The sequence below is a fragment of the Hippopotamus amphibius genome, chromosome 10, assembly GCF_030028045.1.
Source record: "Hippopotamus amphibius kiboko isolate mHipAmp2 chromosome 10, mHipAmp2.hap2, whole genome shotgun sequence".
Taxonomy (NCBI): domain Eukaryota; kingdom Metazoa; phylum Chordata; class Mammalia; order Artiodactyla; family Hippopotamidae; genus Hippopotamus; species Hippopotamus amphibius.
This window is the reverse complement of record NC_080195.1, coordinates 33147775-33167139: the sequence shown is the minus strand read 5'-3', so window position 1 is coordinate 33167139 and position 19365 is coordinate 33147775. Positions and strand designations below refer to the sequence as shown.

At 40.8% G+C, this 19365-nt stretch overlaps 1 protein-coding gene across 9 annotated transcripts in view; it reads left to right on the top strand.

The window, feature by feature from the left end:
• The window catches only part of SLC20A2 (solute carrier family 20 member 2), a 103345-nt gene extending 91248 nt beyond the window's left edge, over nt 1-12097 (top strand). For 8 of the 9 annotated variants that reach the window (XM_057697636.1, XM_057697634.1, XM_057697635.1 and 5 more), the window contains one exon: nt 10603-12096. In XM_057697636.1, the coding sequence (XP_057553619.1) occupies nt 10603-10767 (165 nt within the window). In that variant the 3' untranslated portion in view covers nt 10768-12096. Of the gene's footprint in view, nt 1-10602 lie in introns of all 9 variants that reach the window. The other variant, XM_057697641.1, reaches the window with a different exon arrangement.
• The last annotated feature ends 7268 nt before the right edge of the window (nt 12098-19365 follow it).

Sequence of the window (19365 nt, the reverse complement as noted above, 5' to 3'; positions counted from 1 at the left end):
CAGTTAGTGCTTGGTGGTGGACTTAATCTGGAAACACACTCAATTTATTCAGAGGGAAGTCAGAACACAGCAAAGAATACCACCTTATAGCAACAAAAGACCTCATCAGTAGTGACGATGTGGGACTCTGGGCCCCTGGTGATCCAAATAACATAACGACTAAAAACATAAGGCAAAAGCTGTTAGTACTCAGAAATTAATGTGTCTAAGTCTGTGATAAATGAAGACAGAGTACTTAGGAATGTAAAGGATTTGAATAGATTTATAGCAGTATAATTAATAAATATATATCAAATTTGTACCCAGATTTTTATGTCCTCTTGTCAAGTATCATGAAAGATTTATAAAAATTAGTCATAAATTTAGAAGACCATGATAAAAATCGCTACTAAATTTATAAAATAAGATATTCTACACAATTTCTAATCCCCAATAAATTAAACAAAAATATATGTTGAAAAAAGAAAGTATCCCCTTGGACATTTTTAAATGCTCTTTGTAAGTAACAGTTGAATCAAGGAGTTTACAAATTATAATCATAGCTTTCTTGGAAAAGAGAAAAAAAATTGTGTGTCTGTGTGTGTATACGTAGCAAACTTACACTCAGATAAAAATTCATATATTTACATGCTTTATTGAGCAAAGGGAAAATAAAAGAACCAAATATTCAAATTAGTATTCTATAAAAAGTTCAGAACAATCAAAATTCTGAGGAAACAGCAAGAAGGATATAAAAGCAAAATAAGTTTTAAAACTAGTGAAGGAAGAGGGGAGAGGAAAGTGATTACTAATAAAATAACATCAAATTCTGGGCTTACCTGGTGGTGCAGTGGTTAAGAATCTACCAGTGCAGGGGACACAGGTTTGAGCCCTGGTCTGGGAAGGTCCCACATGCTGCGGAGCAACTAAGCCCGTGCACCACAACTACTGAGCCTGCACTCTAGAGCCCATAAACCACAGCTACTGAGCCCACATGCCACAACTATGAAGCCCGTGTGCCTAGAGCCCATGCTCCCCAACAAGAGAAGCCACTACAATAAGAAGCCTGTGCACTGCAATGAAGAGTAGCCCCGGCTCTCCTCAACTACAGAAAGCCTGTGTGCAGCAATGAAGACCCAACACAGCCAATAAATAAATAAATAAATAAATAAATAAAATTAAAAAAATAAACCATGTGATTTGAGCATTTAAAAAAATAATAATAGCATCAAATTCTTAATAGCATCAAAAGTTAGAAAGGAGAAAGTCCTCAGAACAGATTTGGGAGAGAACTTGTAAATATAAAACCATACAGCTATATGCTAAGGATTTGAAAACCTCTGTAAAATGAACTATTTTTTTGCAAAAATATACATGAGAAATAAATATGACACAAAAAGTAGAAAAAAAGTGGAAAACCTAACCAGAGCAATAGGAAAAAATTAAGGAAGTTCTCAAAAACAATTCTTCTCACTTGAAAAGGCAAAAAGGAGGACACTGCTGACTCCAGTTCTAGATAGATTCACTAGTTAATCTTTTCCATCTTAAAAGAATACATAATGCACACATTATATGAACTTTCCATAATGTAGGAGAAAAAACAAAATAAAACAGGAAAGTCTCCAATTTGTTCTATAAAACATACTGAATAATCCTAATACCGAAACCTGGTTAAAAACATCACAATTAAAGCTGTATTTACATGTGAATGTTGATTTAAAAACTTTAAGATGCTAATAAATGACATCAACAATATTATGAGAGAACATTGCAGCAGGCCCACATTGATCTTCCGGATTATCAGGACACAGGCTCTGAACAGGGCAGGACTTCACTCCTTGTGCCTACACAGGGCTGGTCCCTCGCAGGGCTCGACAAATGGGTGTTTACAGACATCTTCAATATAATACGGCTCAGCAATCCATTAGAAAACATACAGCCATCTGTTGTATAAATGCCAAAAACACATTCGAAAATCCTAATACAGTGAATGATATAAATGAAAAAGGTGCAAAACTTTGCTCGGAGGTAAAAGCAAACCTGCATATGAGACACACTGTCATTGGGTGGGGAACTAGATTTTATAAAGATCTCAGTTCTCCTCAGACACAAGCCCAACCAAAGTTTTCTTCCAGCTTTCCAAAATAAGGCTAAAGTTAATTTGGTGGGTTAAATTAGCAGGAATGTAAAATGACCTACAAAGAAAAGCAGTGAAGAGGTAGTAGCCTCACCAGCTAGGAAGTCTGTAATAAGGAAGCAGGAGGGTGGATAAGAAGGGCTGATGGGCAGAAAGTTTCAATTTGGGATGACAAAAAGTTTCTGCAGATAAATGGTGATGATGGTTAGCAAACAATGAGAATCTATATGCCACTAAATTGTACACTTAAAAATTGTTAAAATGAGGGGACTTCCCTGGTGGTCCAGTGGTTGAGACTCCGTACTCCCAATGCAGGGGGCCCAGGTTTGATCCCTGATCAGGGAGCTAGATCCCACATGCATGCTATAACTAAGAAGTCCACATGCCGCAACTAAAGGCCCCCCCGCCCCCTGCATGCCACAACTAAAGATTCTGCTTGTCACAAGGAAGATCCCACATGCTGCAACTAAAAGTTCCCACGTGCTGCAACTAAAAGTTCCCACGTGCTGCAACTAAGACCCAGCACAACCAAATAAAATATTTTTTTAAATTGTTAAAATGATAAATTTCGCATTATATATTTTACCACACTAGTAAAAAATTAGATACTTGTATAAAAAAGTAGATACGCCAGAGTTAGACCTAGTATCTATGAACATATAGTTTGAGGAGGGAAAACTTTAACCAGTAAGTGATGTTGGATAACTGGCTATCACCCTAGAAAAACAAAATTAGATCCACAGCTCTCAAAATACATGAACATATATCTGATGGCTTAAATAATATTTTTTAATATTTTAAAATTTAGAATAAAAGAGAATTTTATTTTAGAAAATGTAAAATAAATGGGAACTAAATATCAAATATTCAAGCTAAGGATAAATCACAGAAGAGAAGTGTAGCATATTTTATTGCATGAAATTAGAACCTTAAAAGTGAAAGCAAAATACTGGATTGAGAAAGTATTTGCATTAAATATTGGAGTTAATATTTATTTAAACACCACATAAATAAGAGACACATTTAGATTCCAATACGTAAATGGGCAAAATACATGAAGAGGCTTTTTTAATGTTATCATGATGTTATATTAGCTAATGTTTTTTAAATTTAATTATAGTTGACTTACAATACAGTAGTTTCAGGTGTATAACATAGTAATTTGATGTTTTTATAGATGACACTCCATACAAAGTTATTATAAAATACTTATTATATTCCCTGTGCTGTATATTACATCCTTATAACTTATTTGTTTTATACCTAGTGGTTTGTACCTTTTAAGCCCCTTCGTCTGTCTTATCCCCCACCCCACCCCTCTCCCCTCTGGTAACCACTAGTTTGTTCTCTGATTCTGTGAGTCTCTTTCTGTTTTGTTATATTTGTTTATTTTTTAGATTCCACATATAAGTAAAAACATACAGTATTTGTGTCTCTCTGACTTATTTCACTAAGCATAATACCCTGCAGATTCATCCATGTTATTGCAAATGGCAGCATTTTATTCTTTTTTATGGCTGGGTAATATTCCATTCTGCCACAGCACTTCTCCTTTATCCATTCATCTGTTGATGGACATTTAGGTTGCTTCCATATCTTGGCTATTGTATGTAAATAATGTTGCTGTGAATATTGGGTGCACGTATCTTTTCAAATTAGTGTTTTCATTTTCTTCAGATAAGTACCCATGGGTGGAATTGCTGGATCATATGGTAGTTCTATTTCCAATTTTTTAAGCAACCTCCAACTGGTTTCCATAGTGGCTGCACCAGTTTACATTTCCCACCAACAGTGGGCGAGTGTTCTCCTTCCTCCACATCCTTGTCAACATTTGTTATTTGTGGTCTTTTTGATGATAGCCGTTCTGACAGGTGTGAAGTAGTATCTTATTGTGGTTTTGATTTGTACTTCTCTGATGATTAGTGATGTTGAACAGCTTTTCATGTGCCTGCTGGCCGTATGTATGTCTTTTTGAAAAAAATGCCTGTTCAGGTCCTCTGCCCATTTTTAAATTGGGTTTTTTCTTTTTTCACATTGAGTTGTGTGAAGTGTTTCTATATTTGGATATTCCCCCCTTATTGGACATATCATTTGCAAGCATCTTCTCCCATCCAACAGGTGGCCTTTTCATTTTGTTGATAGTTTCCTTCACTGTGCAAAAGCTTTTTAGTTTGATTAGGTCCTGTTTGTTTATATTTGCTTTTGTTTCCCTTGCCTGAGAAGAGGCAAAAAAATATTGGTAAGACCAGTGTCAAAGAACGTACTGCCTTTGCTTTCTTCTTGGAGTTTTGCAGCTTCAGGTCTTGCATTTAGGTCTTTAATTCATTTTGAGTTTTTGTATATGGTGTGAGAAGATGTTCTAATTTCATTATTTTACATGTAGTTGTCCAGTTTTCCCAGCACCACTTATTGAAGAGATTGTCTTTTCCCCATTGTATATTCTTGCCTCCTTTGTCATAGATTAATTGACCATAAGTTTGTGGGTTTATTTCTGGGCTCTTTATTCTGTTCCATTGAACTGTTTGTTTTTGTGCAGTAACATACTGTTTTGATTACTGTAGCTTTATAGTGTAGTCTGAAGTCAAGGAGCGTGATACCTCCAGCTTTGTTCTCTTTTTTCAAGATTGCTTTGGCTCTCCAGGGTCCTTTGTGGTTCCACACAGATTTTAGGATTATTTGTTCTAGTTCTGTGAAAAGTGTCATGAGTGTTTTGATAGGCTTTGCATTAAATCTGTAGATTGCTTTGGGTAGTATTGACATTTTAACAATATTAATTTTTCCAATCCATGAACACAAGATATCTTTTTGTTTATTTCCATTTTGTTCAGTTAACTTCATCAGTGTCTTCTAGTGTTCAGAGTACAGGTCTTTCACTTGCTTGGTTAAATTTACTCACAGGTGTTTTATCCTTTTTGGTTTGATTATAAATGGGATTTTTTTTTTTGCTTTCTCTTTCTGATAGTTCATTATTAGTGTATGGAAATCCAACAGATTTCTTCATATTACTCTTGCATTTTGCAACTTTATTGAACTCATTTATCAGTTCTAATATTTTTTTGGTGAAGTCCTTAGGGTTTTCTAAATATAGGATCAGTCATCTGCAAACAGTGACAGTTTTTACTTCTTCCCTTCCAATTGGATGCCTTCTCTCTCTCTCTCTCTCTTTCTCTCTCTCTCTCTCTCTCTCTGTCTCTTTCTGTGCCTCTTTTATTTGATTGCTGTGGCTAGGATTTCCAATACAATATTAAATAGAAGTGATAAGAGTGGACATCCTCGTCTTGTTCCTGATCTCAGAGGAAATGCTTTCAGTTTTTCACCATTGAGTATGATGTTAGCTGTGGGTTTATCATAAATGGCCTTTATTATGTTGAGGTCTGTTCCCTCTATACCAACTTTGTTGAGAGTTTTTATCATGAAAGGGTGTGGAATTTTGTCAAATGCTTTTTCTGCATGTGTTGAGATGATCATGTGATTTTTATCCTTCATTTTGTTAATGAGGTGTATTATGTTGATTGATTTGTGGACATTAAACTATCCTTGCATCCCAAGAATAAATCTGGTGTATTATCTTTTTTATGTATTGTTGAATTCAGTTTGCTAGTATTTTGTTGAGTTTTGCATTTGTGTTTATCAAGGATATTGGCCTGTAATTTTCCTTTTTTGTAATGTCTTTGTCTAGTTTTGATATTGGGGTGATACTAGCCTCTTAAAACGGGTTTGGAAATGTTCTCCTCAAGTTTTTGGAACAGTTTGAGAAAGACAGGTATTAATTATTTAAATGTTTGGTAGAATTCCTCTGTCAAGCCATCTGGTCCTGGACTTTTGTTTATTGAGAGTTTTTTGAGTACTGATTCAGTTTCAGTACTACTTATTGGTCTGTTCAGATGTTTTATTCCTGACTCAGGAGATTGTATGTGCCTGGGAACTTATCCATTTCTTCCAGGTTGTCCAATTTGTTGGTATATAACTGTTTGTAGTAGTCTTTTGTGATTGTTTGATATTGCTTGCAACTTCTCTTTCATTTCTAATTTTATTAGTGCCTTCTCTCTTTTGTTCATAATGAGTCTGGATAAATATTTGTCAGGGTTTTGTTTATATTTTGTTCTTTTTTTTTTCCCCAAAAAGATAGCTCTGGTTTCACTGATCTTTTCTATTGTTTCTCTTGGTCTCTATTTTATTTATTCCATCTCTGATCTTTATTATTCCTTCCTTCTGCTACTTTGGGCTTTGTTCTTATTTTTCTGATTTCTTTAGGTGGAAAGTTAGCTTTATTTTAGATTTTTCTTATTTCTTGAGGTAAGCTTGTATCACCATAAACTTCCCTCTTAGAACTGCTTTTGCTGCATCCCATAGATTTTGGACAGTTGTTTTTTCATTTTCATTTATCTCAAGGTATCTTTTGATTTCCTTTGACTTCTTCATTGACCCATTGTTTTTTCAGTAGCAGGTTGTTTAGTCTTTTGTTGTTTAGTGTTTTTTCCATTTTTTCCCCTGTAATTGATTTCTAGTTTCATACTGTTGCAGTTGAAAAAGATGCTGGATATAATTTTAATCTTCTTACATTTATTGAGACTTGTTTTTGTGGCCTAGCATATGTGATCTATTCTGGAGAAACTTCCACGTGCACTGGAAAAGCATGTGTGCACTGGAAAAGCATGTGTACACTGCTGGCTTTGGATGGAATGTTTTGTAAATGATCATCTGATCTAATGTGTCATTTAAGACCAGTGTTTCCTTATTGATTTTTTTTGTCTGGATGACCAACATACCCATTGATGTTAGTAGGGAATTAAAGTCCCCCACTGTTGCTGTATTATTGTCAATTTCTCCCTTTATGTTTCTTAATATTTGCTTTATATATTTAAGTGCTCCTATGTTAGGTGCATATGTGTCTATAAATGTTATATCCTCTTCTTGGATTGACCCATTTATCATTATTTAATACCCTTTGTTGTCTTTTGTTATAGACTGTGTTTTAAAGCCTATTTTGTCTGATATGAGTATTGCTACCCCAGCTTTCTTTTCATTTCCATTTGTCTGGAATACCTGTTTCCATCCCTTCACTTTCAGTCTGTGTCTTTAACTCTGAATTGAGTCTCTTGTAGGCAGCATATAGATTGGTCTTGGTTTTTTTAATCCATTCAGCCACCCTGTGTCTTTTGATTGAAGCATTTAGTCCATTTACATTTAAAGTGGTTATTTGATAGGTATGTACTTATTGCCACGATTTGTTTTCTGGTTGTATTGTAGCTCTTTGTTCTTTTCTTTCTCTTTTAGTCTCTTCCCTGTAGTTTGATGATTCTTGAGTTCCTTTCTCTTTGCATTTTGTGTATCTAGTATAGGTTTGGTTTGTTTTTGTTTTTAAGATTTATTTTTACTATTTATTTTATTTTTGGCTGTGTTGGTTATTCATTGCTGGGCCTGGACTTTCTCTAGTTGCAGTGAGTGGGAGCTACTCTTCATTGTGGTGCACAGGTTTCTCATTGCAGTGGCTTCTCTTGTTGCAGAGCACAGGCTCTAGGCATGTGGGTTCAGTAGTTGTGGCGCACAGGCTTAGTTGCTCTGTGGCATGTGGGATCTTGCCGGGCCAGGGATCAAACTGGTATCCCCTGCATTGGCAGGTGGATTCTTAACAACTGCGCCACCAGGGCAGCCCCTAGTATAGGTTTTTAATTTGTGGTTATCATATAGTTCATATACCTCAACCTATATCTACTTGTTTTAAACTGATAGTCATTTCAGTTACAACACTTTGTAAGAGTCTTCATTTTTTTACTCCTCCCCCACTCCCCATGTTTTATATTTTGGTGTCATATTTTGCATCTTTATGAAAGAGACACTTTTTATATGTAAAGACTAGAGGGAATAAAATTGGATAAATAAATAAAATTCAGCCTTAGCTGTAATTAAAGATATGCAAATAAAAGCAGCAGTAGTACATTTTGTTGATTGATTAGCAAACAGAGAACAACTTACAGGATTGTTATAGTGTGCTGAAATTCACAGGTTAGAGATGCCCTTGTATGTTTACAGCTGTTCATAAAATGATTTGGCAGTGTGTATCAAGATCCTAAAATGCATTAGGAGAGGAAAGAGCTCTTTCTCAAAGTAACATTCCATCTGATACATGAGAAGGGAATTGGTAAATCACCACTTTGCAACCCATGTAAGAAGGATTGGATTGCTAAATCTTGATTGCAGAAGTTGGGGGGATGTGGGGAGTTGGTGAGGAGCAGGATATTTCAGTGGTATTAAAATGTTTCTTCATGACCAATGCAAAATATTAAAAATTGGTGAATTTGGGTAAAGGGTGTATGAGAATTCTTGCAGATTTTCTCTAAGTTTCAGATTATTTCAAGATATTTTTTAAATGCCCCCTGTAACTGATAATCCATTTCAGGGAATATTGTTTTTTAAAGCCTAAATATAAGCTATATGGATGAATATATTAATCATGAAATTATTTCTAATAGGGAAAAATTTGAGGCAAATCAGAAATGTTTAAATAAATTAAGGTACATCCACCTAAAGGGTGAACCATTTTATGTGAGTTTCATGAAGGCTGTGAGCGCTATGGGAAGATGCTTCTTTTCTTACAGAAAAGGAAATGGGAGTGTACCCTATTGTTTACAAATAAAGGCATACATATAAAATTCTAGAAAGGAATATATAAACTTGGCAATAGTGGTGTTTTGGGTAACCCACTAATAGTGGGTAATTGTCCACTCCTATTACATAAACTTGCTATAATCTGATTATATACTTTTATGCTTTTAAGAAAAGTGTTTTAAGAAAGGAAGAGGCGTAGATAACCTTGAGACCTGAGCACGCTCTCTTGTGTGTGAGGTAACCCAGCCCAGCTGAAGTGCACTGAAGAGGGACAGGCCCTGGAGGGATGATACCAGGAGGTGTGATCTCAGAAGCTAGTGTCAGTGGATTTGACCATCTTTGAGGACCAGCAAGACCTAGCTAGTCCTTATGCAGTAGGAAAGCCCCGATTGTCTGGCGTGGGCCAGGAACTGCTAAGCAGGATGGTCAGGTCCTTGCAGTACCTGGTTCTAGACAAAGGGTTTACATCACGTGATCATTCTGATGCTCCTTAGCTGGGTTGTCAGTTGCTACCTGGAGATGTACAGAGAGTTGCTGGTGGATCACGGCTGGGGTTGACAAAATGTCAGATTAACTGCCTTAAATAAGCTGCTGGTTTCGTTTGCTTCCATAAATAATGTAAAGTGTTGGATTTTATTTTTTTCTGTTGGCCCCAGAATACACTCCAGTTGCTCTTTGAACCTCATTGGGCCCCTGCTGACTCTGCAGTATTTGTGGGTCAGTAGAGACAAAACCTGTTTCCTGGAGATCATCCAGGGCCACTTCCCGGTGGCCAAGCCCCTCGCGACATCTCAGAGCTTCACCAGAGCCTGAGTGAGGCGTGCGATGGTACAGGCTTCATGCTTTCTCATGATTTCCATTTTTAGATACTTAAAGTTGTGGGTTTTTCCTTTATGCATTTTCAGCGTCATGAAATGAACTGCGAGTGTACAGAAAAGTATTTGAACCCATGTTAACATTCTGACTTTCAAGTATCTCTGTCATTTTGTGAGGCATGATTGACAGTTTAGATCCAATAATATTTATGCTCCATGTAATTAATTTTAGAATCAGCTAAAGTACAAGGACTGCAAGGCAATTGGAGATAGGGAGAAAACTAGTTTAAAATCAACCGATTTGCAAGGCAGAAATAGAGACACAGATGTAGAGAACAAACATATGGACACCAAGAGGGGAAAGGGGAGGCGGGGGATGAATTGGGAGATTGGAATTGCCATATATACATTACCGATAAAAAATACATCCAATTGTGCACTTTAAATATATGCAGTTTATTGTATGTCAGTTATATCTCAATAAAAGTCCTTAAAATAACATCAAGAGGCCTCCGTTGTGGCCCTCAACCTGCCGTGATTTCCAAATCTCCTCATGCCCCTAAACCCTCTGGAAGTGTGTTATGCTCTGCAAACTGAGCCAGGGGGATGAGCTGGATTAGATATTTGTAAAGGTCTCCAACTCCAACATGTTATGAGGCTGTTATTGTAGGAGGAGGATACATTATTGCCATCTCGTTGTGTACTCAGAGCAGGTGCCCATGGGGCGATAAGCAGTATCCTGGGTGGGGAATATTGAAAACAAGGGTGGTCACTGCTGGTTGATAAAGTACAGGAAGAATAGAAAACATTTAACTGGCTAAGCTTCCACTCAAATAGGGCAGAAGACAAGTGTATCAGGAAGAGTGCATCAGGACTGTGTACTGAATGGAATAATCCTAAAATAATCATACCTAAACTCTAAAACGTGCTTTTAACAAATTGAGGGGAAAGAATGAGTACTCTCACAATGTAGTTTATTTCTGAGAGTAGACAGTTACCGTCGGTTGAACGTAGATTGGGTCTCACCTCTGCTTTCCCTCTGAAATCCCTGTGGTCCTCCAGGTGGGCTCGGTGGTGGCCGTGGGCTGGATCCGCTCGCGGAAGGCCGTGGACTGGCGCCTCTTCCGGAACATCTTCGTGGCCTGGTTCGTGACGGTGCCCGTGGCGGGGCTGTTCAGTGCTGCTATCATGGCCCTCCTCATGTACGGGATCCTTCCGTTCGTGTGATTGGGGCTCTTCCAGCCGGTAAACAAGGGATGGTCCGGGGCGCGTGTGTGGGCGACGGGCGCCGCTCTCAGATGTTCCAAACCACACTGTCCACCTAGGTGTAGAGTCCTCCTCCAGAGCTAACTGAACTACTGTACGTAATCATGTGCATTAAACTGGTATCGTGGTGATATAACATGGTGCGGTTACTTATATATTAAATATGTATTGTATACGTAGAATAATAGGTAGTATTATTTCAGACATACTCGAGTTGGGAGTGGAGATACTTGCCTAGAATTCAATATTCAGCAAATCTTTGTACATACTGATTTCAGTGGCAAATTTTAAGAACCTTTTACAAGGAAAGTGTAGATTGGAAAATTGTATTTTTTCCTGTTTAATATACTGTAACATAAGTGAGATACAGGATGAATGGTACACATTTGGGAAGGCGTACGTGTGTCAGTGTGCTGTCAAATACTGGAACAGGAGTTCACAAGTGCTTTCGCTGAAGAATTTGTTCATATACTGTGTATCGATTATGTAATATATCATAATTGCTTCTGTAAATACTTAAAACTGTAATTTTTTAATGGTGTGCTTCCCTTATACTTTTTTGATCAGAGAATTTTGGAAAGTACCAAAGAAGCAGGGGAATAGTTTGCCAGTATTATATTTTCATACTGTTTGTCTCCCCGCCTCACTAATCCTACCACAAGCCTGGGATGTGGCGGGACCGCCATGCTCTGACCTGCCCTGGAGCAGGGTGTGTGGTGAGGCACCAGCTCCCCCACCATCCTGTGCACGTCCCGCTTCCGGTCCCCCCCCACCCTCGCCACGGCGGCCCTGTGCGCCAGGTCTTGGCCCTTCGTGTTGTCCGTGTAGAGAATGTACAGACGCGAGGACGCCTGATCAAGCACTACATATCAAGTCCAGTTTAAATTCCCGCCCCTCTCGTCCCCTGCAGCCTGAAGAATGGAACTCTGACCTCAGACACGGAGGCAAGTGCTTTGACATTCTAGAAATTCAGGAGTGGGGAGGGCTGAACTATGAGACAATACACTGGACTTGAGGATTTCCTCGAGGCCTTCGCTAAGCGGAGCGTGGTACTGCTCTGCTGTGGTCCCACTGGAGTCTTCTCTTTTGATAGCGGGAGGAAGTATGACGAATGCTAGAGCCTGAAACTGTGGAAATGCTGCTAAAATTTTTATATTGACAAACATTTTCTCGGTACTTCATTGTGATTTTTCATTAATCAACCATATTAAATTTATAATAAAAAATGCCCCTCAAAAATTTGCCTCTGAAGTCTTTTTCTAAATACCTATATAATGTTTTTTATTGCATTTCCACAAAAATAAAAGCTATCATTTGTTTACTTCTGTTTTTCAAATACCTTTTTTCTCTTATTTTACTACTATTACACGTTTGTGCAGAAAATACGAGTGAGGAAAGGAAAGAATGGCCCACACAGCCCAGCATCCAGAAGTTGCTGTGTGTTCACACGCACTGAGCCTTCAGTGGTGCGCCGCCTGCCGGGAGGGCTGGTCCCCGATGGGACCTTTGTTAAAGGGACCTCACGCTCTGCTCGGTCTTCCCGATGCGCTCTTAAGACAGCCAGACTCAGGGGAATTGGGGCCGCAGCTCACATGTCCAGGGCTGAGGACCCAGCAGGAATGTACATCCTGTCTCCCTTCTTGGCTCAAGCAGTCAAGGACACAAGAGCTTCAGAAGGAAACCCCTCCAGCCTCTGCAGCAGGAGCTACGTATTCTGCCTCCTTCAGGAGCTGGGAAGGTAAGAGATGAGGAGGGCTTGCCAGGTATAAACAGTTCTCCACAAAGAAACAAGCCCGCCCTGATTTTTTTTAATTAGTTTTTATTGGCGTATAGTTGCTTTACAACGTTGTGTTAGTTTCTACTGTACAGCAAAATGAACCAGCCATGCATATACATATATCCCCTCCCTTTTGGATTTCCTTCCCATGCAGGTCACTACAGAGCATTGAGTAGAGTTGCCTGTGCTATACAGTATGTTTCCCTCAGTTGTCTGTTTTATACATAGTATCAATAGTGTGTATGTGTCAATCCCAATCTTCCACACACAACCCCCTTTCCCCTTGGTATCCACACATTTGTTTGCAAATAGGATCATCTGTTCCATTTTTCTAGATTCCATGTATATGCATTCATATATATGTTTTTCTCTTTCTGATTTACTTCACTCTGTATAACACTCTCTAGGTCCATCCACGTCTCTACAAATGAGCCAATTTCATTCCTTTTTATGGCTAATATTCCATTGTATATATGTACCACATCTTCTTTATCCAGTCCTCTGTTGATGGACATTTAGGTTGCTTGCATTTCCTGGCTATTGTAAATAGTGCTGCTCTGAACATTGGGGTGCATGTATCTTTTTTGAATTATGGTTTTCTCAGGGTATGTGCCCAGTAGTGGGATTGCTGGGTCATATAGGAGTTCTATTTTTAGTTTTTTAAGGAAACTCTATACTGATTTTCCATAGTGGCTGTTACCATTTTACAGTCCCACCAACAGTGCATGAGGGTTCCTTTTGCTCCACACTCTATACAGCATTTATTGTTTCTAGATTTTTCGATGATGGCCATTCTGACCAGCGTGAGGTGATAAGAAGTAAAACTGTCACTGTTTGCAGATGACATGACACTATGCATAAAAAAATCCTATAGGTGACACCAGAAGACTAATAGAGCTAATCAGTGAATTTAGTAAAGTCACAGGATACAGAATTAATGCACAGAAATATCTTGCATTCCTATACACTAACAACAAAAGATCAGAAAGAGAAATTAAGGAAGCAATCCCATTTACCATTGCAACAAAAAGAATAATAAAATGGCTAGGAATAAACCTACCTAAGGAGGGGAAAAGACCTGTATGCAGAAAACTGTAAGACACTGATGAAAGAAATCAAAGACAACACTAACAGATGGAGAGATAAAACCATATTCTTGGATTTATATTAGTATTATTAATTTATAATATTTTTATATTTTTATTTTATATTTATATTAGTATTGTGAAAATGACTGTACTACCCAAAACAATCTACAGTTTCAATGCAAACCCTATCAAATTACCAAGAGCATTTTTCACAGAACTAGAAAAAAAAATATTACAATTTGCATGGAAACACAAAAGACCCCAAGTAGCCAAAGCAGTCTTGAGAAAGAAAAATGGAGCTGGAGGAATCAGGCCCCCTGACTTCAGACTATACTACCAAGCTACAGTAATCAAGACAGTATGGTACTGGCACAACAACAGAACTATAGATCAATGGAACAGGATAGAAAGCCCAGAGATAAACCCACACACCTATGGTCACCCAATCTATGACAGAGGAGGCAAGAATAGACAATGGAGAAAAGGCAGCCTCTTCAATAAGTGGTGCTGGGAAAACTGGACCACTACATGTAAAAGAATGAAATAAGAATGCTTCCTAACACCATACACAAAAATAAACTCAAAATGGATCAAAGACCTAAATGTAAGGCCAGACATTATAAAACTCTTAGAGGAAGACATAGGTAGAACACTCTTTGACATAAGTCACAGCAAAATCTTTTTTGACCCACCTCCTACAGTGATGAAAATAAAAGCAGAAGTAAACAAATGGGACCTAATGAAACTTAAAAGCTTTTGCACAGCAAAGGAAACCACAAACAAGACGAAAAGACAGCCCTCAGAATGGGAGAAAATATTTGCAAACAAAGCAACTAACAAAGGATTAATCTCCAAAGTATACAAGCAGCTCATGCAGCTCAGTATCAAAAAAACAAACAACCCAATCAAAAAATGGGCAGAAGACCTAAACAGACATTTCTCCAAAAAAGACATACAAGAAACACATGAAACGATGCTCAACATCACTAATCATCAGAGAAATGCAAACTGCCCTGATTTTTAAATGGCATTTTAGGTCTTTCATGTCCCTGCTTTTGATAAAAGCATAGATTCATGAAGTTCTCTTTCCTCCTAAGCTTTATAAGAATAATAACAGCCCAACACAGTGTCAGTTTGCAAGCTGTGTCTTGAGAGAAGGCCTGCTATCTCGGCCCCACAGCCAGGGTGGCAGAGGCCCCGGATGTGCACTAGGACAAAGGTCACACACACACACTGGGCCCTCAGTGACTGTCTACAAGAGAATCATTCAGATCTAGACACATAGACTTAAAGTGAAAGGATGGAGAAAGATATCCCATGTAAGTGGAAACAGAGAGCTGGGAAAGCTTATCAGTCAAAATAGAATTTAAAACAGTGATTATAACAAAAGACATGTACATTACATAATGATCAAGGGGTTAATCCAAGATCAATCCAAGAAGAAGATACAACAATTTTAAGTATATATGCACCCAACATAGAAGCACCTAAATCCCTAGTACAAATATCAACTGACATAAAGGTAGGAATTGACAGTAACACAGTATTAGTAGGGGACCTACAACAGCAGACAGATCATCCAGACAGAAAATCACTCTGAAAACACTGTCAGCCCAGTCCGTTGCTGTTTATATATATATAACATTCTACCCCAAAGCAGCAGAATAAACATTTTCAAGTGCACATGTAACAATCTCCAGGATAGATCACATGCTAGGCCACAAATCAATTCACAGTAAATTTAAGAAAACTGAAATCATATTGAGCATCTTTTCCAACCACAACACTGAGACTACTCAATGACCAAGCAGTGTGCAGAGACCAGCCTTCCCCACTGCCCCCTCCCTGCCTGTTACCTGACTGGGACAGCCTCCCCTCCCCCTCCCCACAAGGGCAGAGGAGGGGTCCCCCCAAGGGGAGGGGATGCTGATGAGAGTCTTTCCTTTGAGTTCATTAGCCTCTTCCTCTGAAAATGCAAACACTGCTCGGACAAGGGACCCTCCTGCATCCCTGGCGTCTTACTGTGACTTTGTCACCAGGTCACTCTGCTGTGCAGAGACGGCAGCGTGGAGCTCAGAGGAACGTCTGCAGATGTGGCCTCCCCTCGAGGCAGAGCCTGCATGCAGCACAGGCTGTAGAAGGAGCTTGAGCTCTGGGGACAGTGTTCTTATACTTCATTCTCTGCCTTTCCAAAAGGGCAGACCTTCTGAGCAAATATGTAAAAACATTTATTCACTTTCTACAAGATAATTTAAAAAATAAGTCCTCCCTGTCGCCTCAGAATAAGCTGCAAAATAGAAATTTAAAACCATTTCATCCCTTGAAGATGGTAAAACGTACAGATCCGTAAGATCTACGGCATCAGCGTACTCAAGAACAGAGGGCGGCAGGAAGGGGCGCCTGAAGGAGACTACGCGGTGTTTGCTGGGCCTCGGATGAGGCTGTGTGCAGACTGCTCCGCCCACTGCCTCCAAATGCTCCCGGGGATGATTCCTGGAGTGGGGCACCGAGGCGCAGATTCCTGGAGTGGGGACAGACCACGTGGGGCCTTGAGGATCTCTGGGGACAGTGTAGTGAAAGGGGCCACTCTGGGCCTGGCGCAGAATAGGTCTCCATAAACAAGGGTCTGTTTTCCTTCCACTTTTTAAGGATGATTCCCCTCAGGACCACTCAAAAGACAGCATTAAATTAGATGATGAAGAAAAGAAATAGGAAATAAACCACAGTTGGCTGAATGAGACAGAAGGGCTAAAGACTAAAGAAACCGGAGAATGGCTTCTCTGCAGGCTTCAGGAGACCTGGTTAAACTCTCATAAGGGGAAGTGTAACTCTGTTCTCAGATTGTTACCTTCTTAAATATCTTTATAGCACATCATCCTTTATTATTGAAAAGACAATGAAATGACCCTGAAACACATTATGAAAAAAATCACCTGTACTCCGTAATCCCACCACCATTCCTTTTGAAACACTGGTCTTGGAAACCTGGAGCTGGCCAGGCACTGGGAAACTGAGGCACGGGATGAGAAAAAGCTAAGGCGGCCCAACAGCAACAGGACAGAGCAGCCCAGGCCTGACTGTATCCCGGTCTCCTCCTGTTCAGCAGCTGTCAGACCGTGTCCACAACCGTGTCTCTAGAAAAAGGACCACGCTGGGCGAGAGAGGAAGGGTGAGAGGAGAAACACAATAGGTGATTAAACCTTGGAAAGGAAGCCCAGGAAGGAGTGTGAGCGGTTTATTCTGCCTGTTTTTATAAAGAAACACGAGGAATTAAATGTGATTTCAAGTAAAGAATTTCAGACTCAACAAGGGTGATCGACTGCTCTGCACTCCCCTGGCTGGAACCAGACAAGACCATCAACAGAGCCAGAGCAGGACGGAGTCACTTGCCAGGCCCCAAGGCCTGAGATTTATAGGTTAAATCAGACACTAAATGTAGATTCCAGACTCTGAGTTGGGAGGTGCTGGGGAAGGGAGAGAGGAGGTCAAAAGGAACGAGACTGACCTCCGGGGTAGAAGGCAGGGACCCCACAGCCAGGCCGTCATCTTCCATTGGCAGCGACAACAGCGGCACCCAGTGGGCTCAAATGTAATTGCAACTATGACCCTCTTCCCAGAACCTTTTTAAATTGCAGTAGTGACGTCACCTCACAGAATGTTCATTATATCGCAATTCAAAGAGTTGCCGGAAGTGTCAGGAATTATCTGTGCCGCTTTGGGGTGACTATCGTACCTGCCAGAGAGAGAACCTCAGTCCAGATGCGGAAACCACAAACCAGGCCCACCCGTCGGAAGGCTCACTTTCTTCATTCAGGAAACGTCCCCTGCGTGCCGGCCACCGGAGGTAGGGACAAAAGGATAAGAGGAGAAAAGGATAGGCTTCTAGGAGCTCATCCGCAGAGGGAGGCACTGGGATGTCTCCAGAGGGGAGGAGCCTGGGGAAGGGACGCGTTCACGGAAGAGGCAGAAATCCGGCTGAGACGCCCAGCGCCAGTGAGCGCACTGGTTCCGCTGGGAAACGGCGCATTTCAGGTGCCTGCGGAACAGCCGAGAAGAGGCGCCTGACAGGCCGCTCTCGGGAAGGGTCTGGAGGTGGTCAGCCGTCCAGGAAGGCGGGCGCGGTGGTGCAGTGAGGAATGAGAGGACGCGGAGGGAAGCGCGTGCCCTTCACCGCGCCCGGAGCTCTGGCCGCGTCTCGTCTCCGAGGTGGACAGGCCGGCTCCCGGGGCGGGAGGGATAAAGGATGCCGGGCCGCCGCCTCCGTGTGCCGGGCCGTCAGCATCACACTCCGGCCTCTCTCTGCCCTTACAGTTCATACTCGCTCCGCCTGAGGGCTGCGCTGGGGGCAACGAACCTGTCGCAGCACAAGAAGCCCTCTCCTCCGCGCCACCGGGGCCCGACGCTGCTGTCACTCGCCCGAGCTGCAGTCTCAAGTAGTCTTCACGGTGGTGAAGACGGAGCGCCTTGTCCTAACCCACAATCTGTTTACAGCCCCCATGGTGGGGAGGTGCTGCCAGCAGACAGGCCAGCGCGCTGGAAAAAGTTCTCACGCAAACACAGCCCCAGGGCGTTGAGTTAGAGCATGACCAAGGCTGAGGGCAGAAGCTGAATGTCAAGTTTAAGTGCAGGGCAAAAGAACAGGAGTGCTGTCTCTCAAAGGAGCTGACCCAAGAGCACACAGAGCACGGCCATCGGAGCTGCAGGCTTAAAGAGAAGGGGGTCTGCACGTGCAGGGGACACAGCAGTGTGTGTGTGTGTGTGTGTGTGTGTGCACGGAGGACACCGCGGGGCGGCCCACAGGCGGCCCTGGCTCGCCTTCAGGGCTCCTTCTGTCCCAGGTTCTAGAACCTGAGCTCGGCCGAGTTGGCAGTGAGCCTCCAAGCACAGACGCTTAGTAACTAAATGAAGCTTCAGGGCACGGACTGTCCTCTGCCCCTTGAGCAGATGCCGCATAGTCTCCTGCAGAGGAAATTAATATTTAAAACACAGTGTGTGAACTTGCATCTCTTCTTACAAGATTTAATAAAAACCTCATGCCTGTTAGTTTCTCATCACAAGCAATGTCGACACTTTGCTCAGTCTCTCTGGGTAACTTTCCCAAGGGGAGCAGGCAGGAAACACTGGTGTTTCTTGCCTGGGCTGCCTCGCCAACCCTGGGACCAGGGGTGCGTCCTCTGCTGAGCCCTGAATGCACCCCCCCCCCCCGCCTGATGTGGGCCGCGAGGGGCCCTCTGCCTTATTCACAATAATATTAATTAGAAGAGCTTGCCTCTAGTTACAGAAATAAGAAATGCACTTTAGAAAACCAGAAAAATTATAGTAAAGCATAAAACAAAAGTTACTTATGATTCCACCTTCCTGAGATAATGAACAGTAATATTTGGGAGCATTTTCGCCTATATTTGCGTAAACATTTTTCTTAAATAAAATTGAGATTAGTTTTTCACTTCGCTTTTTCTGTTTAACATTCTGAACAATCCTCAATGATTCTTACTCTTAAAAAACATGATTTTTGATGGCTGAATAATATTCCATTTAATGGACATACAAGCCATCATTCCCCTGTTACTGCACATTTGAACAGTTGTCAATTTGTCTCTATTATAAAGAACACTGCAGTGAGAAACCCTGTACATACATCTGTGTGCATCTCTGATGATTTCCTTAAGGCAAATTCCCAGGCGTGGCGCCACT